Raw genomic sequence first — 15,805 nt, 5'->3', positions numbered from 1 at the left:
AAAATTCAACGCTCATTAAGGCCTCTTTCACTCTTGCGTCGGTACAGGTCCGTCGCTATGCGTCGGGCCGACGTACCGACGCACGTTGTGAAATTTGTGTACGAAGTGGGCAGCGGATGCAGTTTTTCAACGCATCTGCTGCCCATTCTGAAGTGCGGGGAGGAGGGGGCGGAGTTTCTGCCGCAACGGCCAAAAAAACGTTCACTTGAACGTTTTTTCGTGCCGACGGTATTCCAAAACACGACTGATCCGTAGCACGACGGACGCGACTTGTGGCCATCTGTCGCTAATACAAGTCTATGGGTGAAACGCATCCTGCGAGCACATTTGCAGGATCCATTTTTTTCCACCGGGATGTTTTTTTTCCGCCGGATCCGTTTTTTTCCGCCGGATGTTTTTTTTTTTCCACCAGATCTGTTTTTTCCACCGGATCCGTTTATTTTCGCCGAATCCTTTTTTTTACGCCAGATCCGTTTTTTCTCATAGAGTTGTATTAGCGCCGGATTACACCTGATGGCCACACGTTTCATCCGTTTTTGGCAGGATACGTCAAAAAAGCTGTTTCCGCCGGACGGAAAACACATACAGAGAAACGGTTTTTCGGTACGTCGAAAAAATGCACAGCGACGGATCTAGCAAAAAACGGATGAAACGTGTGGCCATCAGGCGCTAATACAACTCTGAGAAAAAACGGATCCGGCAACAAAAAAAAAAGGATCCTGCAAATGTGCTCGCATATAGTATATAAGACAGCCTCCCCCATAGAATATAATATACCCCACATAGTATATAAGACAGCCTCCCCCATAGAATAGAATATACCCCCGCAGTAGTATATAACACAGCCACATCTATAATATAACACTGGGAGCGTCACTCTGTCCGAAGCCTTTATAGACTGCGCAAGCGCCGGCGCAGTCTGGACCCCACAGAGTGACGCTCCCAGGAGATCGAGGTATGCGTAAACACTGAACGCACACCACGATCTCCAACGGAGAGGCAGGGACGCGCCAGGAGGGTAAGTATAAGCTATATTCACCTGTCCCCCGTTCCAGCGCTGCGTGCGGCTCTGTCTCCCGGGTCCTCTGCCTGTGATTTTCACAGTTCAGAGGGCGCGATGACGCGCTTAATGCGCGCTGCCCTCTGACTGAACAGTCACAGCCAGAGGACCGGAAGAAGTGGCGTGCAGCGCTGGAACAGGGGACAGGTGAATATAGCAAATGTCGGGGGCCTGAGCTAGCGGCAATACCGGCACCTGACCCCCACAGCGCGCCGGTGTCCCCGCCTGCTCAGGCCCCCCAGCACTCGGTGCCCAGCGACGATAGGTGAGTATGTTATTTTTTTTTTTTTTATATATATATATATATATCGCAGCAGCATACGGGGCATATAATACTATGAAGCATCTTATGGGGGCCATCAACATTTATGGAGCAGTGTATGGGGCATATACTATGGAGCATGTTATGGGGGCCATGAACCATAATGGAGCAGTGTACCGGCCATATGCATGGGAGCAGCAAATTACAGAACGGTGGCGCAGGATGGGAGCAGCACATGTCAGAATGGGGCTGCAGGATGGCAGCAGCACATGACAGAACAGGGGTGCAGGATTTGAGCAGCACATGACAGGATGGGGGCGCAGGATGGAGCAGCACATGACAGGATGGAGACCATATACCAATATAAATGCTCGCCACCTGGGCGTAGAACGGGTTCAATAGCTAGTAGTATATAACACGGCCTCCCCCATAGAATATAATATACCTCCCATAGTATATATCAAAGCCCGCATATAATATAGCACAACTTGCATAGTATATAGCACAGCCCATGTAGTAGTATACAGCACAGCGCGGGTCGTAGTATATACAGCACAGCCCGAATAGTAGTTTACAGCACAGCCCGTGTAGTAGTATACAGCACAGCCCGTGTAGTAGTATACAGCACAGTCCGGGTCGTAGTATATACAGCACAGCCCGCGTAGTAGTAAATACAGCACAGCCCGCGTAGTAGTATATACAGCACAGCCCGCGTAGTAGTATACACAACACACAGCCCACACAGTGGTATATACACAGCACAGCCCACACAGTGGTATATACACAGCACAGCCCACACAGTGGTATATACACAGCCCACACAGTGGTATATACACAGCACAGCCCACACAGTGGTATATACACAGCCCACACAGTGGTATATACACAACACAACCCACACAGTGGTATATACACAGCACAGCCCACACAGTGATATATACACAGCACAGCCCACACAGTGGTATATACACAGCACAGCCCACACAGTGGTATATACACAGCACAGCCCACACAGTGGTATATACACAGCACAGCCCACACAGTGGTATATACACAGCCCACACAGTGGTATATACACAGCACAGCCCACACAGTGGTATATACACAGCACAGCCCACACAGTGGTATATATACAGCACAGCCCACACAGTGGTATATACAGCGCAACCCACATCTCATCCCCCCGATAATGGCTCCACACTCTCCTCACCTTTCCTCTTGCCCGCGCTGCTCCTGGCTCCTGTCTCGGCGGCTGCAGTCTGCCCGGGACACAGCAGGTGTGCGATGATATGACGTCATCGTGCACCCGCAGTGTCAGAGGCAGAGCGGGGAATGATGGGAGAGGGAGCGTCAGCGGACGCTCTCTCCTCCATCATTGCATTGAACTATACCGGCGTCATGGACGCCGGTATAGTTGAATGCGGCGGCGGCACTGGCGGGAGTAGGGGGGAAAGAGTGCAGCGGCCCACTACTGGCACCGGCCCTTCTGGCATTTGCCAGAAGTGCCCGATGGCCAGTTCGGCCCTGGTCACCACCCACACACTTCCCTCCTCCTGAACTGCAGCGTTTCTTGGACCCACATCCGCAGCAAAACTGCAGATATTTTCTACATCTCAATGAAAGTTTGAGGCCGGAGTCACACTACAGCGAGATACGGCCGAGTCTCGCAGGTTAAATACAAGCTCTGGCACCGGCACTCCGGAGCGGAGCGTGCGGCTCCATGTATTGCTGTGCGGCTGCACGCTCCGCTCCGGAGTGCCGGTGCCAGAGCTTGGTTTTAACCTGTGAGACTCGGCCGTATCTCGCTGTGTGTGATCCTGGCCTAAGGGTGCAGAAACGCTGCAGTTCGGCACAAAAGAAGTGACATGCTGCGGAGAAAAAAAAAAGCTGCGTTTCGGTGCGGCCTTTTCCGCAGCATGTGCACAACAAGTCTGCGGCTCCCATAGACTTACATTGGTTGTGCACTACAATGCGGATTTGCTGCAATTCTGTGCGGCAAAAAACGCTGCGGATCTGCAATCAAATCCGCAACGTGTGCACACAGCCTTAGCATTTAGTGAGCCTAGCAAAAAGGCAAGCAAAAAACAAGTGTGGGATTGCACTTTTTTTGCAATTTCATCGCACTTTGAATTTTTTTCACATTTCCTGTTACACGACATGGTGAAACCAATGGTGTCGTTCAAAAGTAGAACTTGTCCCGCAAAAGATAAGCCCTCACATGGCCATATTGACGGAAACATTATGGCTCTGGAAAGAAGGGGAGCGATAAACGAAAAAAGCTCCAGGGGTGAAGGGGTTTAGAAACATGGATATGGACATATCTATGGAAATAGATATATAGATATATCTGTATGTATCCATCTATCCCATATCTATCTAATTCTATCCATCTGTCTGTGTCTATCTATCTATCTATCTATCTATCTATCTATCTATCTATCTATCATCTCTCTATCCCATATCTATCTATCTATCTATTATCTCTCTATCCCATATCTATCTATCTATTATCTGTCTGTGTCTATCTATCTATCTATCATCTCTCTATCCCATATCTATCTATCTATTATCTGTCTGTGTCTATCTATCTATCATCTCTCTATCCCATATCTATCTATCTATTATCTGTCTGTGTCTATCTATCTATTATCTCTCTATCCCATATCTATCTATCTATCTATCTATCTATCTATCTATCTATCTATCTATCTATTATCTCTCTATCCCATATCTATCTATCTATTATCTGTCTGTGTCTATCTATCTATCTATCATCTGTCTGTCTATTATCTATCTATCCCATATCTATCTATCCCACATCTATCTATCTATCTATCTATCTATCTATCTATCTATCTATCTATCCCACATCTATCTATCTATCTCATATCTCTCTCTCTCTCTCTATCTAATATCTATCTATCTATCTATCTATCCCATATCTATCTATCTCTCTATCTAATATCTATCTATCTATCTATCCCATATCTATCTATCTCTCTATCTATTATCTATCTATCTATCTATCTATCTATCGCTCTGTGTAATGGAGTGTGGGTTGGACAAATGTAAAAGAGGAGTTGGACAGAAATGACACCACAAATCTTTTTGAAGAGAGAGGAGGGAGAGGAGGGAGGGGTTTGGGTGTGTTTTTGGAGGGGGTGTGCTAGATTCGGGCTTAGTGGCATTGCAAAGCATCATGGAACTTGTAGTATTAGGTCACAATAAGGAAGTAGTCGATTAACCCCATGAGAGCTGAATCCAGCACTGAAGATGTGCTGCTACAGCATGATAACAGCTAATATTGCTAAAATAAACACAGTAGATGTTTTCAGTGGCACATAATAGCAAGATTTATGAAAAAAAAAAAAATACTTTATAGTAGTGGATAACTTCTTTAATTCTAATGCTTTTGGTGTCTGGTAGAATACAAATTACTGACATTGATCAAACAGCTCCCCCAATTTCTGCATTATGTTCACCTTACAGCAGCTTCACCTACTATGACAGTGGTTCTATTGAGATCCAGTGGCAAAAATGAACTGTGGAGCTTACAAAACGCAGGTTTTACAGCACCTGGCTGCCCTCTAAAAATTTGAAGCGAGGGTCGCATAATGACATTGTGGTGGACTTGATGGTGGTGGTCAACTGGGCATGTTTTTTAAATAACAGTATAAACGGAATAGACATATGTATTCCCCTATCTTGCTAACTATTTGGCAGGAGGGAGGGACCTCCCAAATGAAGGAGTGAGAGCTCTCCCAAATGTGTGATACAGGGCCTCCTGAGGGCCCTTACCAAGCCTAGGTTTCATGGCACCTGCTGGCATTTTGCAAATTGTAAGCGAGGGCTGCATAATGACAGCAGTTGGTGGAGGGTGAAACCCTAAATTCAAATGGGCATGTTTGAAATGGCATTGTAAAGATATTTGTATTCCACTATTTTCCTAACTATTTGGCATGAGGGAGGTACCTCCCAAATATTGGAGTGCCAGCTCTCCCAAATGTATGATAAAGGGCCACCTGAGGACCCTTATCAAACTCAGTTTTCGGGGCGCATGCTGGCCACCTGAAAATGTGAAGCGAGAGCCACATAATGACATGGCGGTGGACGTGGTGGTGGTGGACAAAACTCAAAATTCAAATGGGCATGTTTGAAATGGTATTTTAAAGGGATAGGACATATGTTTTCCCCTATCTTGCTAACTATTTGGCATGAGGGAGGGACATCCCAGATGTAGGAGTGAGAGGCATTACAAATGTTAAAGGAAAAACTAAAGCCAAAACACTCTGTGTGAACATATGCTAAAGGGGAGGTATATATTTTTTTTCATTTTATTTTAAGCGTTATATACATGTAATTATGATGGAAAAATGTTTCCTAGCATTTTTCCTTTTAAAAAAAAATTGTGGTTTGGTAGGTCTTTTTAAAATTCCGTAAAACCAAACCAATAGTCTGATAACATTCCCAGTTACATGTGAGTCAGGAAGGCATGCAAGCATCTTCTCCATATTGTTCCTATTTAGTTTTAGCTCTTTCCCATCCATTTCAGCTTTTTTCTCATGCCCCCAGACCTGTTTGTTGGGTACAGCAGAAAAATATTTGGCTTTCCCAATTTACTTGCATTGGATTCGTTACGCGGTAGGAATATACAGATATTAGAAATTATTTCTGCCGATTTTCCTGAATCCAAATAGTTCACTCGATCATCACTAGCATTAACCATTGAGGACTCTCAACTTTGAATAATGTTCTATCTACTGCCTAACATGGTACAAAGATATACAGCTCTGGCAAAAATTAAGAGACCACTGCAAAATTGTCAGTTTGTCTGATTTTTCTCTTAATAGGTATATTTTTGAGAAAAATGTGAATTGTTCTTTTATTCTAAAAAATTCTGATACCAGTGCTTTCAGACCTCAAATAATGCAAAGAAAACAAGTTCATAATCATTTAGAAACAACAATACTAAATGTTCTAACTCAAGAAGCTCAGAAATCAATATTTTGTGTAAGAACCATGATTTTTAATTACAGCTTTCATGCGTCTTAGCATGCTTTCCACCAGTCATTTACACTGCTTCTGGCCCAAAAATTTAAGCAGCTCTTCTTTGATGGCTTGTGACTATCCATCATAATCTTATATTATGATATAATATAGAGGTTTTCAATGAGATTCAGGTCTGGAGATTGGGCTGCCAATGACAGGGTTTTGATGTGGAGGTCTCTAAATTTTTGCCCAAGCTGTATACTTTCCCTCTTACATTTTTAAATTTTCAGAAGAATAGTGGCAACCAAATCCCTTATGTCTTTTCACACGTAGAGACAAAAAAAAACTTTTCTGATGGGTTACCTTACACCCAGTAATGTTATGAAAACTAATGATTCCTTCTGCACCTAGTACAATCATATATCCTCTCTATACCACAACTTGGAGAATGGAAGTGATGTCATTTGATTGATCGATGCGGATCAAAGCACTTTATTTTGAATTTATTTCTTGTTAGATTTATTTTGTTTTGATAATGAATGATTTTGTGTCAATCATATTTTAGGACTCCTAATATTGATAGACTTGCCAGAGAAGGAGTAAAACTAACTCAACACATTTCTGCAGCTTCTTTATGTTCCCCAAGTAGATCAGCATTTTTGACTGGCCGATACCCCATCAGATCAGGTAATGTACACACTTGTTGATTTTAGATAAATATTTTTAGCCTATTAAAGAGAAATGTTTACTATCTGTTCACAGTAAATGGTTCTGCCCCCACCCTCTCTTAAACACTTATGTTCAGGAGCATAGCTAAAAGAATTAGGGTTTGTGTCCACATTCAGGATTGCATCAGGATTTGGTCAGGATTTTATGCAGGTAAAATCCTGACCAAATCTGCACCTGAGGTCACTGGCAGGTCACCTGCGCTGTCCTTGCGTTGTTTCTGCAATGTAAGGACATGCTGCGTTCTTAAAAGACGCACCGCATTAGTGTTTTCGCGGGTATGCCACATGCGTCTTTTAATGCATAGTGGAGACGGGATTTCATGAAATCCCCTCCACTATGCTGTAACATCTGGACGCTGCATTTTTGACGCTGCGGCTCAACGCAGCATCAAAAATGCAGTGTCTCCTGAACGTGGAAACATACCCTTAGAAAGGTTACAATCATACCTCAACCTTGGATGTTAAGGGGAAACCATAATTTGCCTCACAAGAGGAGATTAGTATATGATAAAATTAAGGAAAAAGATTTGTGTTGACATTGTCTACATGATTGACATGCCCTCCATGGCCACTAAACTTTGCCATCTGTACTTCTGCATTTGGCACCTTTGGCCTGGCATCCCAGATGTTTCTCCACAGGTGCAGACACAGGCAGATGAGGGCTCGTATTTAAGAACAATATATGATCCCTTTGCAGTCCAATAGTTTATTATAATGCACAATTCCATCTGCTTTGGAATGAGCCTTCTTATCTATTGGGTCCTTCTGTGGTTCCACCAATGGTATGTCCTCCCCTGAAGCTTAAATTTACTAGGCCTCTCTACCCCATTATGTACCAAATGCATGTCATGAATTGTAACATATTTACCAAACATAGGCCTTTTAAATAGCCATAAATCAATCAAAGGTCTGGTTGTTACTAATTGCTAAAAGGTCCCCTTCAAACAATAGTGAAAAAATACCATACGCAAATAAGCGTTTTATTTATCATCTAATATGAGGAATTAAAAGTGACAGCCAACATTTCAGTCTATTCCAGGGCTTGCTCATGGCCTATATCCTACAGTTCAGCCCTTGCATCTACTATAAACCATAAAATATAGGCCACGAGCATCGGGGTTCTCCATGAGTATTGGGTGGTACTTGAATGCTCGGGTCCCTGTAAGAAGCTCATGTGAACCATCTGAATTCTTTGTAAGCTGTAGAACTTGTGATAGAGAGATGGAGAGAGAGAGGGAGAGACCATCTTTCATTTAAATGCTCGAGTTTCACATTCACTTCCAATATGTTCGCTGCTTGAGTCGAGCACATCGGACGCTCAGACATGATTGATTCCAGTACCACGTACTCGAGCATTTCAGTGTTCTATAATCCCTAGCAAAAAAAAGTGCTAATAATCACACTCATCATTGAGAACAGTTAGAGAAGACTGTCATATTTATAGGTTTAACTGAGAAAGTATATTCTCAGCTGTTATAAGGGCATGTTCTTTTTCTCCTGTATGATGACGCTTGCTTCTGATTGGTTATCATACAGGGGAAGAAGTACACACCCCTAGAGACAAATGTCTGATAAGGCTGCATTTAAATTAACATAAATTATAACTTAAATTTTACAAGCTGATATCTCTGTCACGGAGCTGAGAAATAAAAAAAAATATTGGTTTAAATAAATTATTAATTCAGCTCTGCAGCCTCTATTCCACGGCTAATTTAACTTGCTCAGAATGGTGAAAGGTCTTTTTTAATTAATGCTCTTTATGGAATAACCTAAAACTATTCCTTTATAATGCAAATATTATTACTTAAAGTTATTAAAAATGATTAGTTCTACAATCTTTTGTAATATTTTGTTTTGGCAATATTTCAACATGAATTGAATATGTGAACCAAGGCACTAAATTATTGGCACTTATGCTCTGTTGTGGATATGTTTAGGTATGACTGGACATAGTAATGGTTATCAGGTGCTATTTTGGAATGCTGCATCAGGGGGACTTCCCCCCAATGAAACAACATTTGTCAAAATCTTAAAGGAGCAGGGTTATTATACGGGAATCATTGGTGAGTATTTACTGATTTGGTATTTCTGAAAATCATTGGTGATGAAATATTTAAAGAGCTTGTATGTTTTTTAAAAGTTCTCCTGAGTCAAGTGAATCATTCTAATTGTAATAGACCTACTATACATCAAACATTGCTGAACTACCTTTATATTTTGCAGAGTTTATTACCTGCCTGTTCTGTCCGGCTCAGAAATGTCACCAACCACTCATGTTGGTGGTTCAACTGCTCCACGTCAACAGATCAGCTCTTCTTCTGGGGTCATGACTACTGACGTCATGCGGATTGACAGCAGGCTTGTCGGCAGACATGCCTTGCAAACCGAGAATAGAAGCCGCTACTCTGTTGACATGACATCAACAAAAGCCATTGAATCACCAGCATGAGCAGTGTGTGGCAGCTCTGTGCCAGCAGAGATTGGCACTAGGTCCAACAGGCAGGTAGTTAGCAACTATCTGCCTATTAGCACTTAGGCCCATAATGAAAAAAATAAATAGCATGGCATAACCCATTTAAATGTATGCTTTCTCTCAAATGCTACTGTGTTTCCAAGTAAAACATTCCTAGCTGAAGTGATGGAGCCAGAGTCTGATTCATGCTGCCTGTGGCTTGTGCTGCATGAATCAAATGTCTGGTTCCCATTTCTGTAAATTTATGTGACATGCGTGTGGGAAGTATTTGTATTAAAACATTTTCAAGCCTGTTAAATAGTGCTATGACTCTCCAACTTAATTGTTAGTCTGTGCTTGCCAATTAATTTGGCTTTGTGCTATAGGACATATACCACCTATACATAGGATAGATAATAAATGATTATTGGCGATCCAGTTGATGAAAATCCCACTGTCCCAAGAGCTGGGAACCTAAAGTCCTGTGCGTGTGAATGAAGTATTAGTGAGCCGTTGTGACCACCATACAGTGGATGGAACAATAGTAGCCAATGCTCACTGGTGTTCTAGTCACACAGTGGACTTTGGGACCAATGGAGATTTCACAAATGTATCATCTATCCTGTGGATAGGTGATTTATGTTGTTTATAGGGCAACCTCTTTATCAGTATGTAATACTGCAATTCAGCAGATAACAATGGCAGCTTAATTTAAATAAGTAGTTTTCCAGTTCATACAATTACTTAAAATACCTTAAAAATGACCTTAGTTGTAGAATGAATATATAGTAAATGGACTAAGTTTGACCTTAGGGCACTTATCTATTACAATTTTACATGTGAAGCAAATTATAAATTTTGTCTTATTACGATTTTCAAGTTAATTCCCAAATTCAATTTATAGATGTAAAATGAATGTGCAATTAACACATGAATTTTTGTTTTTATTTTGAACAGGTAAATGGCATCTTGGGGTAAACTGTAACTCCAGGAATGATTTTTGCCACCATCCATTAAACCATGGCTTTGATTATTTTTACGGTACTCCTTTCACACTTTATAATGACTGTGAAGTATCAAGGCCAAGTGAGTTTCACATGAAGATTAAAGATAACTTATGGATGCAGGCACAGGTATTCATTATCACAGTGCTTACACTAATAGCCTGCAAGAAATGGAAATTAATCAACATTCCCTGGAAAATTATTGTGATCTGTGCCCTGTCTGGTACATTGTACTTTATGTATTGGTATGCAGCCTATGCATTCCTACAATATTGGAACTGTTTATTTATGAGGAACTTTGAAATTATTGAACAACCAATGAACCTGGAAGAAAAAGCTGGGCAAATGGTTAAGGAAGCCAAGGAATTTATTAATAGGTAAAACATACATTGCACATTAGCAACAAAGTAGAGTACAATGGTTAAGAGTTAATTGCTGTTAGGACATTATGTTGTCTTTATTCTCTGTGTGTGTTTATCTCTCTATGTCTTTTATACTTTATTAGATCATGAAGATTTTTGGGGATCTAGTAATAACATTCTTAAATTTATGAAGGGGTGCAAGAAAAGCATAGGATCTGTAGGAATTTACCAGATAAGTTTATCCCACAGTTCATAGCTGGCATCCATCCATGTATCCAGCAATGTCGATCGTGTAAGCATGACCACTGTACAATGACGCGGAAACTCTACAGTTCTCTATTGCAGACCCAGTGGCGTAGGAAGGGGGGTGCGGGGGGGGCGGGCCGCCCCGGGCGGCACAATGTGGGGGCGGCTATCAGCGCGGCTGCGCGCACTCATTCTCTGCTCCTTCCTCCCAGCATTATGAGGACTGGAGCAGAGCGCTGGCAGTGTGCGCGGCCGTGCAGAGTTGCTGGCTGCAGTGTAGCAGGGGCACACAGTCACACACGCTGTGACTCACCCCCGCACCTGCAGTCAGCAGCAGAAGCTCCGATCCAGCCCCTCCAGCAGTGTCACAGCTCTCACAATGTGAAGAGCCATGGAGGGGCGGGGCTAAATGTCGGGGGCGGAGCCACGGACAAGCAGGAAGAAGAGGCAGAAGGAAATATGAAAATCAGAGCGGGAGACAGAAAAGATGTGAGAACAGAGACAGAAAACAACAGAGAGGCAAAACACAGGTGAGAAGTATATATATATATATATATATATATATATATATATATATATATTACATCATTGTCTAAGGGTCACACTTCCGTCTTTCTGTCTGTCCTTCTGTCTTTCTTTCTTTCACGGATATTCATTGGTCGCGGCCTCTGTCTGTCGTCGCTGATTGGTCTCGGCAGCTGCCTGTCATGGCTGCCGCGACCAATCAGTGACAGGCACAGTCCGATTAGTCCCTCCGCTGCAGTCAGTGCCCGGCGCCTGCTCTATACTCCCCACAATCAGCGCCCGCTCCATAATCCCCTCCAGTCACCACTCACACAGGGTTAATAGCAGCGGTAACGGGCCGCGGTGTAACGCACTCCGTTACCGCTGCTATTAACCCTGTGTGTCCCCAACTATTTACTATTGATGCTGCCTATGCAGCATCAATAGTAAAAATATGTCATGTTAAAAATAATAAAAAAATGAAAAAACCTGCTATACTCACCCTCCATCGCCTTTCCCGCTCCTCGCAACGCTCCAGTGCCCGCTCCATGCAAGCGGCAGCTTCCGGTGCCAAGGATGGTATGTGAGAAGGACCTGCCATGACGTCACGGTCATGTGACCGCAACGTCATTACAGGTCCTGCGCTCATACCAACCCTGGGACTGGAAGCTGCCTCGTGCGATACAGGGCCAGAATTCATCGGAGGGTGAGTATATGTTTATTTTTTATTTTAAGTCTGTATACTACGAGGCTCTGTGCTGTATACTCCATCACTGGGCAATATACTACGTGGCTGGGCAATATACTACGTGACTGGGCAATATACTACGTGGCTGGGCAATATACTACGTGGCTGGGCAATATACTACGTGGCTGGGCAATATGCTACGTGGGCTGTGCAATATACTACATGGCTGTGTTATTTACTACGTGGCTGGGCAATATGCTACGTGGGCTGTGCAATATACTACATGGCTGTGTTATATACTACGTGGCTGGGCAATATGCTACGTGGGCTGTGCAATATACTACATGGCTGTGTTATATACTACGTGGCTGTGTTATATGCTATGTGGGCTGTGCAATATACTACTTGGCTGTGTTATATACTATGTGGCTGTGCTATACGCTATGTGGGCTGTGCTATATACTGCGTGGGCTGTGTTATACACTACGTGGCTGTGCTATATGCTACGTGGGCTGTGTTATATGCTATGTGGCTATGCTATATTTCTCTGCTGTATCTGCATCATGAATCATGCTATGTGTTAAAGGGGGGGCCCACTGAGACTCTTTCGCCCGGGGCCCTCTAAAACCGCGGCCGGCGCTGCAGCTGTTTAACGCTATTGACGTGCGGGCCCGCGCCCGTACGTCAATAGTTAACAACAGCCACCAGCCATTTGGAGGCTGGCAGCTGAACTCGGCCACAGCGCACACGTCGACGGCTTCTGACGTCATTGTCAGTCGCCGGCGAGTGCACGCTTCAGCTGCGTGGAGAGAGCAGGAGCGCGGTCAGGTAAGCAGAACTTGTTTTTTTTTTTTGCAGACCCGATCATGTGTGTTGTCCTATTTTTGGTAACCTTTGTGTGTATTGAGCTGAGGGGGGGGGGGGCACCAAACTCGGGAGCAGCCCCGGGCGGCAAAAGCTCTAGCTCTGCCCCTGTGCAGACCTGTATTGCGCTTTGTGCCATTGTGTGTTTCCTCTGTGGTCCAGAAGCCTACAGTATACTGGTCTGGTATGGTGGCATTTGTGAGGCCTAATTGTTTAAAAAAAGCCAACAAGGAAGTATGGCCCTTTGTAGCTTTTGACCAACAATCTAGCCAGTCTGACAGTCGGCCTGACTTCAATCCAGTGGCTCTCTGTTGAGTATATGATGGCAACCATCAAGCAAGTAGTTCTCAGTGGCTTCTCTGTTGGTTGGCCTTGGACTCTGTGTACTCATTCTGAAGCTCAGCAGCAGTATGGTATTCACTTGCCATACTATGTGGTTACAACAGTCATTCCTCTTACGTTTAGGTCTCTTTCCTTGGGTCTCTGTATTCAGCCTGGTCTTACACTTTCGCAGCTTCACTTAACAGCAGTCCAGATCGTGTCTCATGGACATTTTCTCCCCATCATCACTAGGCCCCTTCCTGAACACTTGATGACATTTTACTTGGACCCACAACCTCTGATCACTGACTGACTCTTTCCTCAGACCTTTGTATTCAGCCTGGTCCTGCGGAGCCAGTGTTTGAGTCAAACAGTACAAGTTAGGTTGACAATGGAACTATAGGGTGAGACTTTTTATCTAGGAGAGAAGCTTGTCAACTGGTCTCTTGGACAACACATCTAAGTTGCCTGCTTTTAGATGTACATTTTCTCTAAAAACTGCAGCAATTCCAAGTGGCATATACCAAGCTGAAGTGATGGAACCAGTATGATTCATGCTACCTATGGCTTGGGCAGCATGAATCAGCTTCAAGTTTCCAGTAATGTAAATCACATTCAATTTTATCACTCAAGCAGCACCTTGCTATGCATCTTAAAGTCTCTGTCAAGCAAGTTCGTATTGGTTCCTCTGTTGGCCTGCCTGGGACTCTATGTACTCATTCTGAAGCTCAGCTGCAGTATGGTAGTGATTTGTCACACTATTCTGTTGCTACGGTCAATCAGCCTACATTTAGGTCTCCTTCCTCTGACCTCTATATTGAGACTGGTCCTGCACAGTCGCTGTTTAAGTCAGTGGCATTCAGAACCAGGACACATGGACTTTTTCTCACTGGCATCACTTAGGGCCCATCCCTGTGCACTTGATCACATTTTACATGTTCCCACAACCTCTGATCACTGACTGACCATAACCCAATTCACTCTAAACCTTCTCCAGTTCTCTCTTCAATGCTACTGCACAATGATGATACCACACATCACTTAGGGAAACTTAGCAACTGAACCCTGTTAAAGTTATAGTACCTGTCCAACACACTTAGTAAAGCTGTATTCACAGATAATTGAAAGATAATCATGAATGAGTGTTCTTAAGAATACTCATTTCACACTATTCTTTCAGTATAAACGGGCTGCCAATCACCCGATATACAAGGAAAATGCTTGTTTATTGAGTGAAAAGATCTTTTATGTTGCACAAAAAAAATCATAATTCTTGGTGGTGCCTCATCTTGTTTAAATGGGACTTGCACTGATGAGAACCATGGAAGCCTATGTGTCCTATTACAGATGCTCAGCTTTTATTGCAGTCGACCCGAGTAAACTGACTATTAAGCAACTGTTGATAGTTAAAGGTTTACTGATTGGCAGTCGTTTAGTACCGCTGGTTCATCCATGTCAGTAGACCCTAAAATGTCATCAACAAACAGGCAAACGACATAAACATACAGCGCTTCATAACATTAAAGGAGGCAGTAATAAAGCAGATTTGAAACATAGCAGTGCAAGTTGTATAATCATTGTAAGTTATAAACATAAATGGCATGTGTCCTTGCCCCACTTTCCGTCCTTTAACATATATTTTAAAAAAACTTATACAAAACATTTACACACTCCAGTTTACCTCTGAAGGATCTCTGGTCACTTTAGTCTTGTTGCATTTTAAGCAGGTACATCACTTCTATATTATTATAGCAAAAATGTATTTAAATATTGAAAATAATGCCTTTTTTTCGGAGATATCACCCCATTATTGACTAGTTTATATTCAATAAAATTGTTATTAAAATGTATTGATAATTGAATCTTTGAAAATATATCCTTCCAATCATCAATCCATGGGTAAACAAATTTTTATTGTATTTTAGTAACAAAGACAGGCCGTTTCTTCTTTTTGTATCTTTCCTTCAAATCCACACTCCTTATTATACCACCAAGGAGTTCAGAGGGAGAAGCCAACACGACTTGTATGGAGACAACATAGAGGAAATGGACTGGATGGTTGGTAAGTTCTATGCGCATAAAGTTGTATATCATTGTGATCTGAGGCTTATTGATTGGATACATACAGTGTGCCTAGAACATTAGGAAACACGCATGCAAAACACAGGAACCAGATTCCCCAGATTCCACTTGGATCTGGTACATTCCCCAAAAGATATTTAACCATCATATGTTTGATTCTAAGGGAAAGTCCAGTACAATGTAGATCCATATAAAAGCAAAGTGCTTATTCCACAGAACAGTTTTTGCCTTACTTATGACTAA

The 15,805-nt window shown here is 42.8% G+C and overlaps 1 protein-coding gene across 1 annotated transcript in view; it reads left to right on the top strand.

The window, feature by feature from the left end:
• The window catches only part of LOC138671967 (arylsulfatase H-like), a 130,234-nt gene that overhangs the window by 78,097 nt on the left and 36,332 nt on the right, over window positions 1–15,805 (top strand). The window contains exons 3-6 of the mRNA XM_069760072.1: window positions 6,877–6,998; window positions 8,977–9,102; window positions 10,449–10,872; window positions 15,406–15,542. Coding sequence (XP_069616173.1) covers window positions 6,877–6,998; window positions 8,977–9,102; window positions 10,449–10,872; window positions 15,406–15,542 — 809 coding nt within the window. The remainder of the gene's footprint in view (window positions 1–6,876; window positions 6,999–8,976; window positions 9,103–10,448; window positions 10,873–15,405; window positions 15,543–15,805) is intronic.

The sequence above is a fragment of the Ranitomeya imitator genome, chromosome 3, assembly GCF_032444005.1.
Source record: "Ranitomeya imitator isolate aRanImi1 chromosome 3, aRanImi1.pri, whole genome shotgun sequence".
NCBI lineage: Eukaryota > Metazoa > Chordata > Amphibia > Anura > Dendrobatidae > Ranitomeya > Ranitomeya imitator.
The sequence above is the reverse complement of the archived record's forward strand: the minus strand, read 5'-3'. Positions and strand labels throughout refer to the sequence as shown.